The 15,719-nt window shown below is 38.5% G+C and overlaps 4 protein-coding genes and 1 non-coding gene across 5 annotated transcripts; 1 reads left to right on the top strand and 4 right to left on the bottom strand.

Annotated features, from left to right (window-relative positions):
• The first annotated feature begins 267 nt into the window (after positions 1 to 267).
• LOC117638111 (40S ribosomal protein S18-like) lies at positions 268 to 1,793 on the top strand. Its single transcript, XM_034373208.1, has 4 exons — positions 268 to 357; positions 461 to 621; positions 1,024 to 1,212; positions 1,404 to 1,793. The coding sequence occupies exons 1-4, from the start codon at positions 355 to 357 to the stop codon at positions 1,507 to 1,509; spliced, it is 459 nt and encodes a 152-aa protein (XP_034229099.1). The 5' UTR covers positions 268 to 354; the 3' UTR covers positions 1,510 to 1,793.
• Positions 1,794 to 3,974: 2,181 nt separating this feature from the next.
• LOC117637432 (transcription repressor OFP12-like) lies at positions 3,975 to 5,013 on the bottom strand. The gene has a single exon (XM_034372314.1). The coding sequence runs from the start codon at positions 4,879 to 4,881 to the stop codon at positions 4,153 to 4,155; it is 729 nt and encodes a 242-aa protein (XP_034228205.1). The 5' UTR covers positions 4,882 to 5,013; the 3' UTR covers positions 3,975 to 4,152.
• A 2,498-nt stretch (positions 5,014 to 7,511) lies between these two features.
• On the bottom strand, positions 7,512 to 8,696 carry LOC117637430 (late embryogenesis abundant protein D-34-like). Its single transcript, XM_034372313.1, has 3 exons — positions 8,316 to 8,696; positions 7,920 to 8,198; positions 7,512 to 7,840 (listed from the first exon to the last, which is right to left on the bottom strand). The coding sequence occupies exons 1-3, from the start codon at positions 8,649 to 8,651 to the stop codon at positions 7,676 to 7,678; spliced, it is 780 nt and encodes a 259-aa protein (XP_034228204.1). The 5' UTR covers positions 8,652 to 8,696; the 3' UTR covers positions 7,512 to 7,675.
• An 823-nt stretch (positions 8,697 to 9,519) lies between these two features.
• LOC117637429 (G-type lectin S-receptor-like serine/threonine-protein kinase At1g11410) lies at positions 9,520 to 13,017 on the bottom strand. Its single transcript, XM_034372312.1, has 7 exons — positions 11,744 to 13,017; positions 11,398 to 11,526; positions 11,007 to 11,203; positions 10,656 to 10,866; positions 10,332 to 10,569; positions 10,009 to 10,162; positions 9,520 to 9,924 (listed from the first exon to the last, which is right to left on the bottom strand). The coding sequence occupies exons 1-7, from the start codon at positions 12,945 to 12,947 to the stop codon at positions 9,616 to 9,618; spliced, it is 2,442 nt and encodes an 813-aa protein (XP_034228203.1). The 5' UTR covers positions 12,948 to 13,017; the 3' UTR covers positions 9,520 to 9,615.
• Positions 13,018 to 15,556: 2,539 nt separating this feature from the next.
• Positions 15,557 to 15,629, bottom strand: TRNAA-AGC. Its single transcript has one exon. It is a non-coding gene; the product is annotated as a tRNA-Ala (tRNA).
• Positions 15,630 to 15,719: the final 90 nt, after the last annotated feature.

Here is a 15,719-nt window from a genome sequence, read left to right as displayed (position 1 = left end):
ATTGTAAATTATTCTATGCATTTTTTTCCCACTTTCTCTTTTCTATTGTTCTCTTTTTCTTCTCTATCTGCTGTAGTTGCAAACTTTAATATATAAAAAAAAATTATTTTTAAAAAACACTGAATAAAAAAACATATGATTAATTTGGCTTGGAAAGAAAAGAAAAATAACGAATTTATCATGGGCTGGGCCCTAAGCCCAAAAGATAGGTACCCGTTTTTGTTTGGAGTATATAAATCAGTCATCAAGTACCCGGCGCCTAAAATTAGGGTTCGCAACGCTGCTAGGCTTCTGTCTTCACGCTCGCACAGGCAAAGAGCTGCACAAAAAGCTTCAAGATCTAAACCCCTAGCCATGGTTATCTTTCTCTCCCTCTCTCTCTATATCTGTCTCTGGATCCTAGTATCTTAAATGTTGACTAATATTTTAATTTTCTCTGGCTGGGATTTGGAATGTGCAGTCTCTGGTAGCGAACGAAGAATTTCAGCACATTCTGCGTGTGCTCAATACAAATGTTGACGGCAAGAAGAAGATCATGTTTGCCCTAACCTCCATCAAAGGTATCGGTCGTCGTTTCGCCAACATTGTCTGCAAGAAGGCCGATGTCGACATGAACAAGAGGTACCTTTCTCTTCAGCCCCTCCATCATTTTATCCGATTTTGTATGGGATATAGAAATAGCTTAGCTCTGCTCATCCTAAATTGAAGAACAACTACTTTATTTTGATTGAAAATATTGGTCTTCTACTTAGTGATACGAGTTGAAGTCAACTATTTTGATAAGAAAATGCGTACTCTTCTGATAGAGAATCGTGGATCCTATTTCCATATTTATATTTGGGTGCTTTAGATTCCAATATGATTGCTAATTCTCTTCTCTTAAAATTATGGCTTTAGAATGCACAGTATAGGTTGTGCCATCTGCTTCAAAATGTAGTGCATACAAAGAAGCTAGTTTATTTTTAATATTGCTACATTCAGCTTCATTTGACTTGTATATTGTGGGTTTTGTGCGGATGATAGAGCTGGAGAACTCTCTGCTGCGGAGCTTGATAACCTCATGACCATTGTGGCGAATCCTCGCCAGTTCAAAATTCCAGACTGGTTTTTGAACAGGAAGAAGGATTACAAGGATGGGAGGTATTCTCAAGTTGTTTCGAATGCATTGGACATGAAGCTGAGGGATGACCTCGAACGCCTGAAGAAGATCAGGTTTGTTGTTGACCATCAATTAAGCTTAATGGGTTAAATATGTATCATTTGTGTCTTGCATTTGATAAGGAATTCTGAGCGTGGAATTTGCAAGTGAATTTGATTGGGTTTCTTGTATCTTGTAATGCTGTTGGCTTGCTTTAACAGATTTCATTTTGTATTGAGTTGATAAATTGTGTGTGCTCTGACAGGAACCACCGTGGTCTCCGTCACTACTGGGGTCTCCGGGTACGTGGGCAGCACACCAAGACTACCGGACGCAGGGGAAAGACTGTTGGTGTCTCCAAGAAGCGATAGTCTGCTTTTGCAATTTCTATTTCTTAAGCTCCTTGCTGATGTTTTCATTTTAGCTTGAGAAATTTTGCTTCTTTAGTATATCTGAGAATGTCTTTGAACTCTGAAAATACCTGTTTTGGATTATTTCTGGGACGTATTTGTTATTTTAACTGAGGTCTAGTTTCTTTAATTGTAATTTCCAAAGTGAATGTGTTCCAGAATTCTGAAGCCCTTTGTTTTGGTGTCACCTAATTTTTTGCTAGTGCAACCAAAGGATCCAAATGAAATTGGAGTAATTTTAGGCACATCTTCTACTATCTGCCCTGCAATTTTACCTAGTGTCTTTAATGTCTGAAATCCTCCTATCGTACTTTCTAGTTCATGTTTTTCGACAAAAAAATTCTAATTTGAAAGACTAGAAAGTTTTGGCTGGATATGAGTTTTTGTAGCTTCTGTGTAAACAAGTAGGGTTTGTCCTACCCTGGGCTTGGTCTATTATGGGCCCTACATTGTAAAGCTTCTGGGCCATTCTGGGTTTAATCGTTGGTCTACCCTGATGCCACATTGAGCACAGAATGGACAAAGGTGGGCCTAGTAACGGCTTGGCTTCAATAGCCCATGTACTAACTCAGTGATAAAATTATTATGAGGCATGGGTTTCACACACAACGGTTAGAAATAACCCTCGTGTGGATTGGATTGGTGATTAACCCATCATATATATACATATATTCTCTTATGTAGACGTTCGAACGTAATTAACGTGTATGTATTTTTTATTACCCTTCATTGCTTTTCTTCCTATTTACAATAGCATTGGTACAGTAATAACTGACAATCAACAATCAAAAATAACCTACGCGGGCATTTGGATAACTGACCATGCACAGCTCAAAGTACTAACATGTGAATGAAGGTTCCATGGATGATTATTTTCGATAATTGGGGTGGTGGTGAGAGTTCCACTGTGCAAAAACCATACGAACACATGTTTACATGTACAACGTATAATAATATGATGGGTTCCCAATCTGTCCTTAGCTTCAAGTTGAACCATAAACAAATTATATATGCGCAGAAGGCAGAAGCATTGAGATAAAATAAATAAATAAATAAAAGAGAGACAAAAACAAGATTCCCTGATCCCTTCTGCGCATTTTGTCTGAGTGCATAGACTTTCCCAATTATCAAGCAGATCCCCACCACCATTGAGTCTGCAGACACTGTACCCTACCTTATTCATATAATTTGTATGAGGTGCATCATTTAATTTAATTTATTTCCCCGTAAATCAGCCTCGTTTAATGTCAATTACACTGCGTTTGTACGTACTTGGAGTTTTATAATACTCTTATTTAAACAACTAGTTTCTAATTAATCATGAAAACGGCGGGCGCACAGGATTTGCCCGTTTTATTATTTTATCTCTCTATCTCTCCCATCCTCTAATGAGTAAAATGAGAAGAGAGACAGGAGAGAATGACAATGAAACGAAGATATGAAAGGTTTTCAAGAATTCGGCACCTACGCTTAGTTTGCGTTAACCAATTGTCAATTCCTACAAGACTATTGGATTGGTTTCCTTTCTCACATATTTTGTAATTTTGGGAAGTAAAGGGGTTCATTAGAAAATAGTCATGTGCCGCTTAAACTTGCAGAAAAGTGTAACTCTGAAGTCCATGTCAAGGCATACCCAACAGTGATATTAAGTGATGGGACTAAACTTCGATTTTGCTTTCTCTCTCGCTCTCTCTCTCTCTCTGCTTGGGAAACTTCCACCAATCGACAAATCGTTTACATATTTGTATGTATGGATGCTTTTTCTTAAAGTAATTAAGCATGCTTATATCCATATTAACATTTTTCCTCTTTTTAACAAAACCTATACAATTTGTTAAAAGCACCAATTTGTCTTGTTTCCTGACTTGGTAAGTACACTTTCTTTTGTTTATTATAATATTTAACTCCAAAAATAATCTAATCAACCACTAATATCTATTTCCGAAAGTCAGGAGAGTGGTTGAACTTGAACATGGAAGTGATTCAAAAGGTGAGAAGAGAACAAGTCAAGCCTTTAGCATCGAAAATTATATAATACTACGGTAATATAGTCACGTAGCATATGCTTCTTTGTCCGAGTTAAGTAACTTCACCTAATAGCTAACTCCATTAATTATCAACTTGACCTAATAGCAACAGTTAACCAAACCAAAACAGGCTAATTAGGTTTATGAGTTGAACAAAACCCGCATGCCAAAAACTTAATATGAACAAAAACCCCATGTAAATGCGATGATAGTTTCTGGCTCCGCCAGCTGGGGCTGAAGAAGGGCTGGCTAGTAATTTAATTGGGCCGTCACAAAAGTCCATTTTTTTCTCAACGCAATCTACGCTAATGATGGAAAAAAACAAAAGCACTGTCAAAATTTCAGCGTATAAAGCTGATATTTGACAAGTACAAAGCTATGGAAGAGAAGAAGATGAAGGAGACAAAGACTGAGTTAGAGTTGTTTGATGTGATTGAAAACAACAACAAAAATAAAACTACCGACTTCTTGGGTTCTTCTTCTATCCCATCACCGCCGATCCATTCAAATATTACATTTACTGCTAATAATTAAAATATCATACAAGCCAAAAATATTATTTTTATTTTATTTTATTTCAGACGCACCGTGAAATCTCACAGACGCCAGCTGTGAACTCGGGTAATTCTCTGCCGTCACCCCCACCGGGAGATGGCATGAGGCTGACGAGAAGATCGGCAAAAGCGCCGATGATGAACTTGTGGGTGCTCTTAGGGTTGAGCGCAAGATAGCACAGCAGAAGCTCATGCAAGAATTCCCAGTTTGATTTCTTCTTCCCGCCCTCCTCCTCTTCGTTTTTCATTCCCTCACGCGCCTCCACCATCTCCTGCATGGACCGCCGAAAGTCCCGGTAAGGGTCCGGCGAAAAAGTGGGAACCGCCACGCTGTGGTTGACGAGCTTGTGGTCGGGGGACTCTGACGAGGCGGCAATGGACGACGGTGGCGATGCGGATTGGTCGACGATGGAGTTGGAGCGGCCTGGGGAGGAGAAGAAGAAGCGGCGGGAGGCGAAAGCGGTGGCGAAGTCGGCGGCGGGGGCGTCGGTTTCGGTTTCGGAGGAGGAGACGAAGGAGGAGCTGAGGGATTTGGAGGTGGTGGTGGAGTCAAACATGTACTGGTTGTCGTAGAGGGAGTTGAAGTTTTTTATCATCAATGAGGTTGATGACGTGGATGTGGTGGCGGTAGCGGCGTCGGCGGCGGCGGTGGGTAATGGACGGCTGTGATCGTTGTCTGGGGAGTGGAGAGTGAGTGGCCGTGTGATCTTTGTGAAGCAGAGATTTAGGTTTCTTCCTAGTGTGTTTGGCATTTCTATTGTTGGTGTTAGAAAGAGTGGGAGATTAGAAGGAAGAAGAGAGAGAGTCCGTCTGTGTGAGCAGTGTGTTTAGTCATACTCATATATAGAGATATATATATATATATATAGTTGGTGAAGTAGCAAACCCGAAGTTTCTGATAAATTTGACTCATCACTTGTACTTGCAAATAATTTATCATAGTATAGTATTAGTAAATATTTAATGCTCATGGTAATAACGTCACGTAACGGTGTTACAGTAACACAATTTGTCATAATTTTAATTAAATTGAAGGAAGGTGCATAAATAAACGCAGGTGAGCTTTCACATCATGGGATGGGAAAAATTATCTGTTTCAAGTTGAAGATAACTCAAAGCTAACAGTACAGTATAACATACATATATACACATAGAGATTTTTGTTACTTTTCCTCTTTCTGTATGCAATGACAATTATCTACACTGTCACTATTGAAATTTAAAGAAGACAGTGATGGATCAAACGGTTTAGATTATCTTATCACTTTATAGATCTTCCAATTAGGACCTCTCACGTATTTGGTCCCACAATTATGTAATAATTTTATACATATGCTTTTATTATATGTATATTCCGGACTAGTTCATCGAAAAGGGGCATTGGCTTGGTAGATGAGTGATCTTATTATGTTGGAATCCTCGTAAATATAGAATCTTAATAGGACTTGTGAGGAGAAGCCTTTTCTCTTGTATTTTTGAAAAAAGTATATTCCTGACTGAATATCTATCCAATTTTCATGAGGTAAATTTGCTCATACTCAAACTAGAAACTTGTGAATTCAACTGTGAACAAAATAGTTAGTGAACGTGAGGTCTTGAAGGACGGAAAATGGGTGGGTAAGAAGGTACATATAGGTTCCAACCAAATCACGAGATTGGACAGACCATGCACATGGGGGTAGTGGTGGGGGTGGTGGCGACCCCTTGGCCTGGCCACAGACACAGAGCCAAGCCAACTAACATTTTTTGCTTCAATTCATTGATATTCATGGAACGCGTCCCAAACCAAAACCCAATTAATCCCCCATTTTTTGGGTACCCTACCCATCATATTCATATACATCTCCACTCCATGTTGGAAACAAGAAAAAGCAGCCTATCTCTATCCACCACATGTCAAATCCATCAACAATTATTTATTTCCTTCTTCATTGGCAGAAGAAGCTAGGAGCTAAGCTAGCTCCATGGCTAACTAATAAAATTCATTTTAACATCCATGCATGATGACGAAGACAAAACACAAAAGTTTGTCTAAAAATAAATAGGCTGCCAGAAAAAGAAAACCAGTGTATTGAAAGATCAACATCACCTGAAAAAACTGAAAAAGCTTTGGAGACTTTTGGCAACATTGTTGGTTAATCAATCTCTCTCAAGTGTTCATTTTCTTATTATAATATTTCTTTTCCATCAAATGCACGAATATATCTTTCTGTCAAATTTTTTGAGTTTCGTGTTGGGATGATTGAGTTAATGTGTACGTCGGCATCGATAAACATCCCCACTGCCACCAAAGCACAGCTGATTTCAAGATTTTGATGAGAGAGAGAGAGAGAGAGAGAGTAGGTAGCTGGTTGCTAAAGTGTTTCACACTCAGTTTTCAATACGATCGGCCATAAAGCCACACACAACACAACCCCTGTTTCCTTGAAACTTGAAAGGTTGAAAAAAACAGGTGTTCTTTCTCATCTTTTGGTCATTGGGATATCATTTGTCAATGGACTTGCAAAGAAACCAGAGATTGAATAAATAAATAAATCAAGTAAGCCTATCATGGCCACGAGCAAATCAATTATTTATAGAGGAAGCCTTCCGCTGACTTGTCGATCGTGTGGGGTAAGGAGGGAGGGAAGCACAAGAAGATAACAAGCCATGCAATGCAACTCAGAGTCAGAGGAGAGGTTCTTCAATCTTCAGCATATATATGAGATCTTAGATCCTCCTAGCTGTTAATTTCATTGGTTCTTTTGCTGGAAAATGTAGACATATATAAACTGGCAGCCAACCAAGCCATATGTATGAATCAGATAGCAAGAAACTTCCCCCAAATCAGAAGTACTTATGATTCTCCTAAATGAATAATTATTTGGTTACTCTATTTTAAAATATTCATATCTTCATTGATCCCTGCCACAACCCATCTGTACGGATCAGTCTTCTGGCACTAAGATGCATAATTTAGACATGTTAACTCTGATTTTCAAGAAATCTTGTAAAACTTATGTTCCCTTTGTATAGGATTTTGCGCTTCCACTGAAGTGCATCTATACCTCTTTTTTTTATTTTTTTATTTTTTTATAAGATGATAGAAAAATATTATATTGAGTTGCTTTAAGATTGTTTCTTAAGTAAATCAAACTGGATACACTTGCTTTAATCGTCGAGGAATTTCTACAATTGACTCTCTGCTAAAGAGGTGTGTTGAATAGTTCAATCTAAACGTCCAATAATAATTTTTCAATTTAGCTGATGACTATTATCTCGTGAACTACAAAGAGACGTAATATGTGGGGTTATAGCGACAACATTTGCGAGAACCCAAACTATATATGGAAACATGTTTATACTTAAAACCAAACACTTGAGTTACATGATTGACTAGACAACTCCTTTTAACGCAAAATATAAGTCTACATTATTGTAGCAACTTGTAGCACTAACAAAAACTAAAAACTCCTTGAGAAGGTTACAACCCCAAAATTAACCATGCATGCGTGCGCACATATATATCTGTACATATACGTTATATATAGATCTAGACTTGTAGGTTTATTTTCCAGTGTTCTGGTTAAGCCTCGCGGCTGCAGCCAGCGATTCAGCCACACCTCCACGAGTGGTGCTCATAGTCGGACTGTTCCTTATCTCTGCCCCTATCACCGCCTTCGCATCCTCCCTCGTCACAACTTTGTCCGCTGGCAGCTTTTGAGTCGCATCCTTCATTATTTTCACGAAACAATTAAATTAACAAATCCCCCTAAAACATAATGATCAATTAATCTTTCAAATTACGTACCTGTAGCACATCGCCTAGCTTTTTCTTGTTGACGTCGCGCGGGTTAACAGAAGCTGCGTACTGAGCCATGGCCGCAACACCCCCGGGATCTATTTCGGTTCTCCCAGTGGCTTTCATCTCGGCGGCTTGTATTGCAGCGGCGTCGCTTTTGTCAATGGGTTTGTCGCCTGCTGACAGAGCAGTGGCCTCGAGAGCTTCACCAATTGTAATTGCATCACGGTCCAGCGCTCCTCCTGGCGATCCCATCGGCAAAGGCGGTTCCACATATTGGGCCACAACCTAGACTTAAAAAATTTCAATAATTTTTTGTGACAAATTGAGCTAGACCAACATACATAGGAACACATAATTATAAATGTTCATCTTCTATATATATATATATATGAAATTTTGTACCTGTCCACCAACGTGTTCAGTAACAACGCGGTTGCCATCGGGATTAATTCCTTCTGTAACAGACACTCCTTCTTCTCTGGCTACTTTTGTGGCATCTCTGTGGCCAACGAGCCGAGCGCGCTCGTTGTAAGTGGCTGCCGACTGCATGACTGCAGCCGGGCCGCCCCTCTGAGTCTCTCCGAGAACTAGGTTTTCAGCAGCCTGGGCTGTGGCAGCGTCTCCGGGTGCAACGGGACGGGATGCCAACTCCCCTGAAACATTGAAAACGTCGCCGTACTTGAGGGGTTCCTGACCGGGGGACTGGTCAGGTCGTCTCCGTGGCTGTTCCTGGCTCATGTTTGATCGCAAATTTCAGAGATTATTTTTCAGTGTGTTTTACGAGTATAGGTTGTGCCCAAATGAAACAAAATATGTAACAAATATAAATAGGTATGTGAACGTACAGAATGGGATGAGTGAGAATTTGACAGCAGGGTCTTTGAACTTTACACGTGGGGGGTGTAGAATGAGGATTTTTGGGGCTTGTTTACAGGTGGTCACTCTGTTTCAAGTTGGGCTGCATCTCCCGCGCGAGTCCGCGACACTTGGACTTGGGTCGGTGTTCGGCATCAAACGAGTAGAAACTTGGACACGTGTTATCCTGATCCTTTCGGCTAAGACAGGTCACCACGTAGAATTTTCTTACAAGAAGAAATTGGGCTGCGGCCCAAGATTGATGGGCTCTGATTTCATGGATTAAGACCAAGAGAGAATTTTCTTGAAGATGAAAGTAGGCTAGGCCCCACTTAACCTAATTTAGAAATTGGCCATTTTTCAGTCCTAGCAATAATATTTGATCCATCAGCATCATCAGTCCAAAAAAGAAAAAAATTAATCCAATTTTGAATTTTTCAGTCCAAATGTAATGCAGCTCATTAAGGTTCATATTGTAATTGACTTACTTCTATTTAATTGGGGGAGGCCTTGGCCACATGCGTGTCTTGCCAGCCCAGACCTTCAAATTGGGAGAGTCCCTAATTTGCATAAACCTCTATATTATACAGACACACGCATTTTATTTATAAAGAAAGGGAAATTTTGCAGAGTTGGGAAATTAAGCATGGTTTATCAAATTACGGTAATGGCTACTTGTGAATTGAAAGGTATGCCAATTATGAAAAAGTCCAAGCTTTTGTTCGCCAAGCAAACATATTCTCTTCTGCGCGAATGCAGCAACCAAAAAGCCTCTAAGTGAATAATTTTGACGCAGACTGCTATAGTTGCAGTAGCTTAACATCCAATATTTTGTGGCCTAGGCCTTTTAGCGAGCTTGTACACTAGTACATGTAACATCATTCATAGACTTAGCTCCTTCTGTACTGGTTAATGGGTCTCCAGCATCATAAGTTCTCTGTAACAAAAATGCAGGCTGTCTGGGTGAAGGAACTGCTGCATCATAATTCCCTAACATGAAAACAACTGCTGACATGGTTGGCCGGTCAGTGGCATACTCTTGCACACATAAGAGTGCAATTTGGAAGCATCTCACAACTTCATTGACAGGGTACAATTCACCCAGAGATGGATCGACGATTTCCAAGACTTTACCTTCTCTCCACAAGTTCCAAACCTAAAAACGATTTTAGATAATCAAAGTTAGCATTAATAAGTAGGGGAAAAACTACATCGTTTTCCACAAAGCCAGTAAACTTACATGTCCAACCAAATTTACGCCGGGATACTTGTCGTGGTAATAACCAGAATTTTTTCTGCCAGTAACGATTTCTAGGAGTATAACTCCAAAACTATATACATCAGATTTCACTGAAAAATGTCCTTCCATCGCGTACTCTGGTGACATATAACCACTGCAGCAGAAAGAAAAGTGATTACGAAAGCATAGATTCACTGATCCACAGAATATGTTGAAATTAGCCTATGAATTGTATGCATTATCAAGTATTCCATCAGTTGGTGGTCTTGTGAATCTAGAAACTATTGTGATATCTTAAACATTTGGAGAAAATTTTAACTTACTATGTTCCAACCACACGACTTGTATTCGCTTCACTTTGGTCTCCTCTAAATATTCTAGCCATACCAAAATCTGAAATTTTGGGGTTCATAGAAGCATCCAGTAGAACATTACTGGCCTTTAGATCTCTGTGGATAATCCTTAACCTTGAATCTTGATGAAGATACAAGATCCCTCTAGCAATCCCATAGATGATCCCGAAGCGTCCTGTCCAATCTAGAAGTGCTCTTTTTGTGTCATCTGGATGTTAAAAGTAAGAAAATAGATTAAATTCTTGCTTCCTTATTAGTTTTCAAGTGACAAAATAAAGCAAAAGGAAGACATACTGAAGATGAAAGAGTCCAAGCTTTTGTTTGGCACGTATTCATAGATTAGCATCTTCTCTTCATCTTGAACGCAATAACCTAAAATCCTGACAAGGTTCCTGTGTTGGAGTTTTGCAATCAGCACAATTTCATTCTTAAATTCCTCAATTCCTTGACCAGAATGTTTTGATAATCTTTTCACTGCCACTTCTTTTCCACTACAAAGCACACCCTGAAAATATAATCCACATTTTTGTATGAAATTTGCATTCTCGTGCCCTTGAAAGTGCTCTTGTGCATGCAAAACTAAAAACCGAGGCATATTCACAAAAATCTGATTTCTGATTTGAGAAATTATTCAAAGACAACTACCTTATAGACTGAGCCAAAACCCCCCTTTCCGAGCTTGTTTGCGAGAGAGAAATTGTCCGTGGCTGCCGCTATGGTTGTTAGATCAAAGAATGGTATGTCTGAGTGCATACTGCTTTCATCAAGTTCTGCAGTAGAATCTTCAAAGTAGGTTGACCTTGTGGTAACTCTAGAGGAATACTTATTTTGTCTTTGCTTACCTGCCATCAAATGCAGAACAAGTAATCTATCTAGCCTTTGTTTCATTAGCAAGCACAACTTGTATTTCTATGATCAGACTAAAATGTGATTCATCTCTTGAAAGGAGGATTTATTGATGTGGGTGATTTCAGTGCAGAACAATTAGGTGACAAATGAATAGTGAAAAGAAAATAAATTTGTATCAGATATTCACCTTTTCTTTTCCTCCTTACCAACCAATAAGAAATGGGAACTACAAGAAGAAGGAACACCAGAACAGAAACTAGAGAAATTGCCAGTTTTCCCTTCTTGTTAAGTGAACGATTTGACTTTGCATATTGAGCTTCAAGGGTAAAAAAACATAAATAAAATCCAACAAAATTTGAGATTAGTAAGATGGTGGAAATTTTTTCAATAAAAGGACTAACTACATACTATAGTCATAGTGCATTATAATGAGATAAAATAGAAGAACAACGGGATAAACGAACTATGCCAATGAAGTATAATCGAGTGAAAAATGATCTTGATTTTTAAGGAAAAAGAGATGAACCAACTACCTAACACAATTGCATCAACTCGTACATAGAAATCCTGGCCAGCATTCGAAAATGTTCTAGTGTCCATCAAGTCCCCATGCCATGTCACGCATCCAAACCCTCCCCATCTCTCGTCTGCTTTTGCGCACGCCTTGCAAGAACAATTTCTCAAGCACTCCTGCTGGCATGCTTTCCAACTCAAATTCATGTTCACACGTGCCTGAGACGAGTCGGGTACATTCACACGTTCAACCTTCACGAACCCATCCCCGTTTCCACATATGGATACTCCGCTTTTCCTCACGCACCCACCCGACCCATCTCTCAAATACCAATCACGTGGCAACTTGGGTTCGTATCCGGGTAGGCACGTGCACTCGAACTTAGCCATATTGGATGGGTCACAATTGCTATTGGCACCGCACTTCCCATATTCATCACACTCCTCTTTTGGGGCAGACCAATACTTGATCCATTGCTGCCCTTGATCATGCCATATGGACCGTACAACGACTCCTGATTCATCAAGCACCATCCTCGAGAGGATTGATTCACTCATGTACATAATTGATAACTCATCTTGATTGTTCACAAAACTGACGTTGAATATGAAGTTTCTCATTTTGGGCACACCGCTCCATCTCTCTCCGGTCCACGACCCAGCCCGCCAGCGCGGAGCTTGACCCTTGTATAAAAAGGCCTGGGGAAACCCACTTGGGTCTATCCGATACGAATAGTTACCGATTCCCGGATCATCTTTAGATTTCCATGATGTGAGGAACCGATTCAACTTGGACCGCCGGTCCAGCCCAAGTTTCATAAATGGAAGCATTGTATTTGTGGGATGATCAAAGCCTTGCCACAATACCCTTTGGCTAAAACCATCGTCCTCAAGCAAAACAAGATTTCCTGTATCCAAAAGCTTGGCCGTCATGGAATTGTTTGGCGAAGAGACTGAAACATTAGCGGACCAAAGAGGGGTATTTTGGTCCTTCCCATAGATGACCAGGCCTCCATTTCCATGAACAGCTAGAAGTCCAACTCCAGAGGCATTATTATCAGTGACAGGAATTATGGGGTTGTCTCTGTTTGCAACCCAGACAATGGTTTGGTTTGGAACTTTGTTGTACCAAATTCCAACATACCGGTTACGAGAATTGGCCGGGCTGAAAAACCCAAGTGCAAAGATTTTAGTACTGGAGAGAAGAACATCGCCATCTCTCATGGTTTGATTTGGATTTATAGAGCCAATGACAATGGAAGGGGAAGAGGGGAGGATTGGAAAGAAGTTGAGCAATATCATATTCATGGCAAACCATCTAGTAGTAGAATTCATGGCTAACTTTCTCAATGAGTCATGCAATTAAGTGCTAAAGGAAGAAACATAGTTGGATTTTTTCTCAAGTATAAAATGTTTCACCTATCTCACTCAGATGACAAATACTAAGCGACTTTCAGGTTCAGATGTTGACATGCGAGGAAGTCATAGACGTGGATGACATTTCAGCAGGTCACGCTACTTTTGAGATTTTCCAAGTCTTACAGGTTAAGGTCCCTCTTTTTTCTTCATTCAATAAAAATATCTGACTGCGAGAGAGGATAGTATTACGCACTAGAAAACCTCGGCAATCCCTCGTGTTGTTCAAACTTTGAAGTTTCTTAGACAATCTCACACTCCAATGATTCTTAAATCTCTTAAGGGAATTGACTGAATACAATATTATTACCGGACAAAGAACTCCACCATATCAGCTTTACAATATTGTTGATGTTAATGTTATACTTGTAAATTGAAAATTACATAGAATCCTTAAATAACGGAATTTATATTTTCATTCTTTCATTTTTTGGCAATTGAAGATTTCAATGTTTGGATTTATGTATGTCAAATTTTGTAAATGACAGAATTTTATAAATTGCATTATGAAAATTGTGAAATGAAGCCTATTTTGATGGAAATTAAATTTGAGAATTTGATGCCCCTAATTTCCACAATTTCTTCCACGTGTCATTTAATAAATTTCATACTTAAGTTGCCAAAAAAAGGAATTGTCAATTTCTCCTCTTAAATTCTAACCTAATTTGCTATGCTCTTAAGTAATTATGGGTTCAAGCCCTACGTACCCTGTGTATGAGTTTCCCCTGCCCCTTTCTAGTCTTCCTTTTTAAGTTTGAAATCACTTGAGATAAGGGATACATGTCAATGATTTAGTGGTGACACTTAACTAAATAATTAACAATGGGGTAAGTAGCACTGTAAAATTAGATTGACATTAACCAAAAAAAAAAAAAAGAAGCATTGTAGAATGAGATCAATCCATCTTTGGCCCACCAAAAAATATAATTTGTAAACGTTGATGTAAAATATATAGTATTTGTTGGGCTGGTCAAATTTAGGAACAATGATTGGGTGAGTAGGGATGATAATGGGTCGAATCGAGGGTGGGTATGTCATTCTTATCTCTATTTTTATTAACTTTTTTTCCCTATCCTTGCCTTCATACCTGCAATATTTATATATGAGATTCTCCATCCCCACATTCGTTGGGAAATGGGTTCCCCGACCCGCCCATTACGGAAGAAAAAATCAATATATAACTATTTTGCTAAAGAAAAAAAAAGTACTAAGGCAAGATAATTAATATATATATAATATATACTTATAATATAAGAATGTTTATATATGTATTGGAAGTTAACTAAATAAATAAGTACCGTGGCTTAAGATTTGTATAAATTATATAAGTATATAATATAATAATATAAAAAATAAAACTTAATCGGTACAATCACTTTAATAACATATTTATATATACTTTGATATATATTCTAAATGGAGAGGGTTCGAGTTGGGATCTCCATTACGTCGTACGATATATCGATCCGAAGAACTTACTTTCAGCTGTAAGTCATCCATTCTGCTCCTACCTAAAGTGATGCTAGGCTGCTTCACACAGGTGCGCTTCGCTCGGCCACATGATGAACATGTTTTGAGCTACTGGATTAAAATACCATCCCTGGCCCTCCCCGAACGCTATACCCAAAAAAATTCCCGTGCCCATCCCCATATCCCTTTTTTGTCCTTCATACTCGACCTATTGGGGTCGAATCCCCGTGAAGACCCTTACCTGAGGGAAAAATTGTCATCCCAAAGGGTGAGGTTGCAAAAGGAGAACTGTATTTGTACATATTTCTTGTCCAATCATATGCAAACAATAATTCAAAGTCCAATAAATTTGAATGATGTAAGCAGACATATGGACCTTGTCCCCACATTATATTATCATTATTATGATGAAGATGAACTAGTAGTTTCTTTTATATAGATACAATGATCGATGAATTTTTTAAATAATTTTATTCGAGTGGCACCTTTTAGAGTACCATATGAATTTTTTTCAACAATCTAAATTATTTATTTTTTAGATCTTCATTCATAGATCATTTTTGCAAAAAAAAAAAAAGGAAAAAAAAGAGACAAATCGGAAATTGTTTTGATATCTAATTATGTCCTATAAAATCAATGAACACGGTACTTCAAAAAATTACTATAATTTTAATAATTCAATTGAGTGGTAAAATGATATTGAATTTAAGTGAATTTTTTTTTTTTTTTTATAAAGATGATCTTTGAATGAGTATTTACAAAATAAATAGTTTGGATTAGTGAAAGACAATACATATGCTTTATATAAACATTTAAGAGAACATGTCTTGTTTGCTACCAACACTACAACACAAATATACAGTGAATATGTAAAAGAAAAAAAATATATATATATTGTTCGAGTTTTCTTAGGAATAATTAGCAAATTAAAACAACGATTAAAAATATGGAGATGCGGGGTATCGATCCCCGTACCTCTCGCATGCTAAGCGAGCGCTCTACCATCTGAGCTACATCCCCTTTCTGCTAATATGTCCTCATCTAAGTTACTAAAATCTAATTCAAGGGTGGGTTTGGCATCCCATTCAAAGTAAGTGGAAAAAGAAACGT

This window comes from Prunus dulcis, chromosome 8 (assembly GCF_902201215.1).
Source record: "Prunus dulcis chromosome 8, ALMONDv2, whole genome shotgun sequence".
Classification (NCBI taxonomy): domain Eukaryota; kingdom Viridiplantae; phylum Streptophyta; class Magnoliopsida; order Rosales; family Rosaceae; genus Prunus; species Prunus dulcis.
The sequence above is the reverse complement of the archived record's forward strand: the minus strand, read 5'-3'. Positions and strand labels throughout refer to the sequence as shown.

Excerpts from the sequence above, each read along its gene's own strand:
- LOC117637430 (XM_034372313.1), bottom strand. The coding sequence starts at position 8,651 with ATGAGCCAGGAACAGCCACGGAGACGACCTGACCAGTCCCCCGGTCAG. Across the intron at positions 8,199-8,315 it reads CTGAACACGTTGGTGGACAG|GTTGTGGCCCAATATGTGGA; the intron begins GTACAAAATTTC and ends TTTTAAGTCTAG. Across the intron at positions 7,841-7,919 it reads AGCTAGGCGATGTGCTACAG|GATGCGACTCAAAAGCTGCC; the intron begins GTACGTAATTTG and ends AAAATAATGAAG.
- LOC117637429 (XM_034372312.1), bottom strand. The coding sequence starts at position 12,947 with ATGAGAGATGGCGATGTTCTTCTCTCCAGTACTAAAATCTTTGCACTT. Across the intron at positions 11,527-11,743 it reads AGTTGATGCAATTGTGTTAG|CTCAATATGCAAAGTCAAAT; the intron begins GTAGTTGGTTCA and ends TTACCCTTGAAG. Across the intron at positions 10,570-10,655 it reads CTTGGACTCTTTCATCTTCA|ATGACACAAAAAGAGCACTT; the intron begins GTATGTCTTCCT and ends TTTAACATCCAG.
- LOC117638111 (XM_034373208.1), top strand. Across the intron at positions 622-1,023 it reads GATGTCGACATGAACAAGAG|AGCTGGAGAACTCTCTGCTG; the intron begins GTACCTTTCTCT and ends TGCGGATGATAG. Across the intron at positions 1,213-1,403 it reads GAACGCCTGAAGAAGATCAG|GAACCACCGTGGTCTCCGTC; the intron begins GTTTGTTGTTGA and ends GTGCTCTGACAG.
- LOC117637432 (XM_034372314.1), bottom strand. The coding sequence starts at position 4,881 with ATGCCAAACACACTAGGAAGAAACCTAAATCTCTGCTTCACAAAGATC.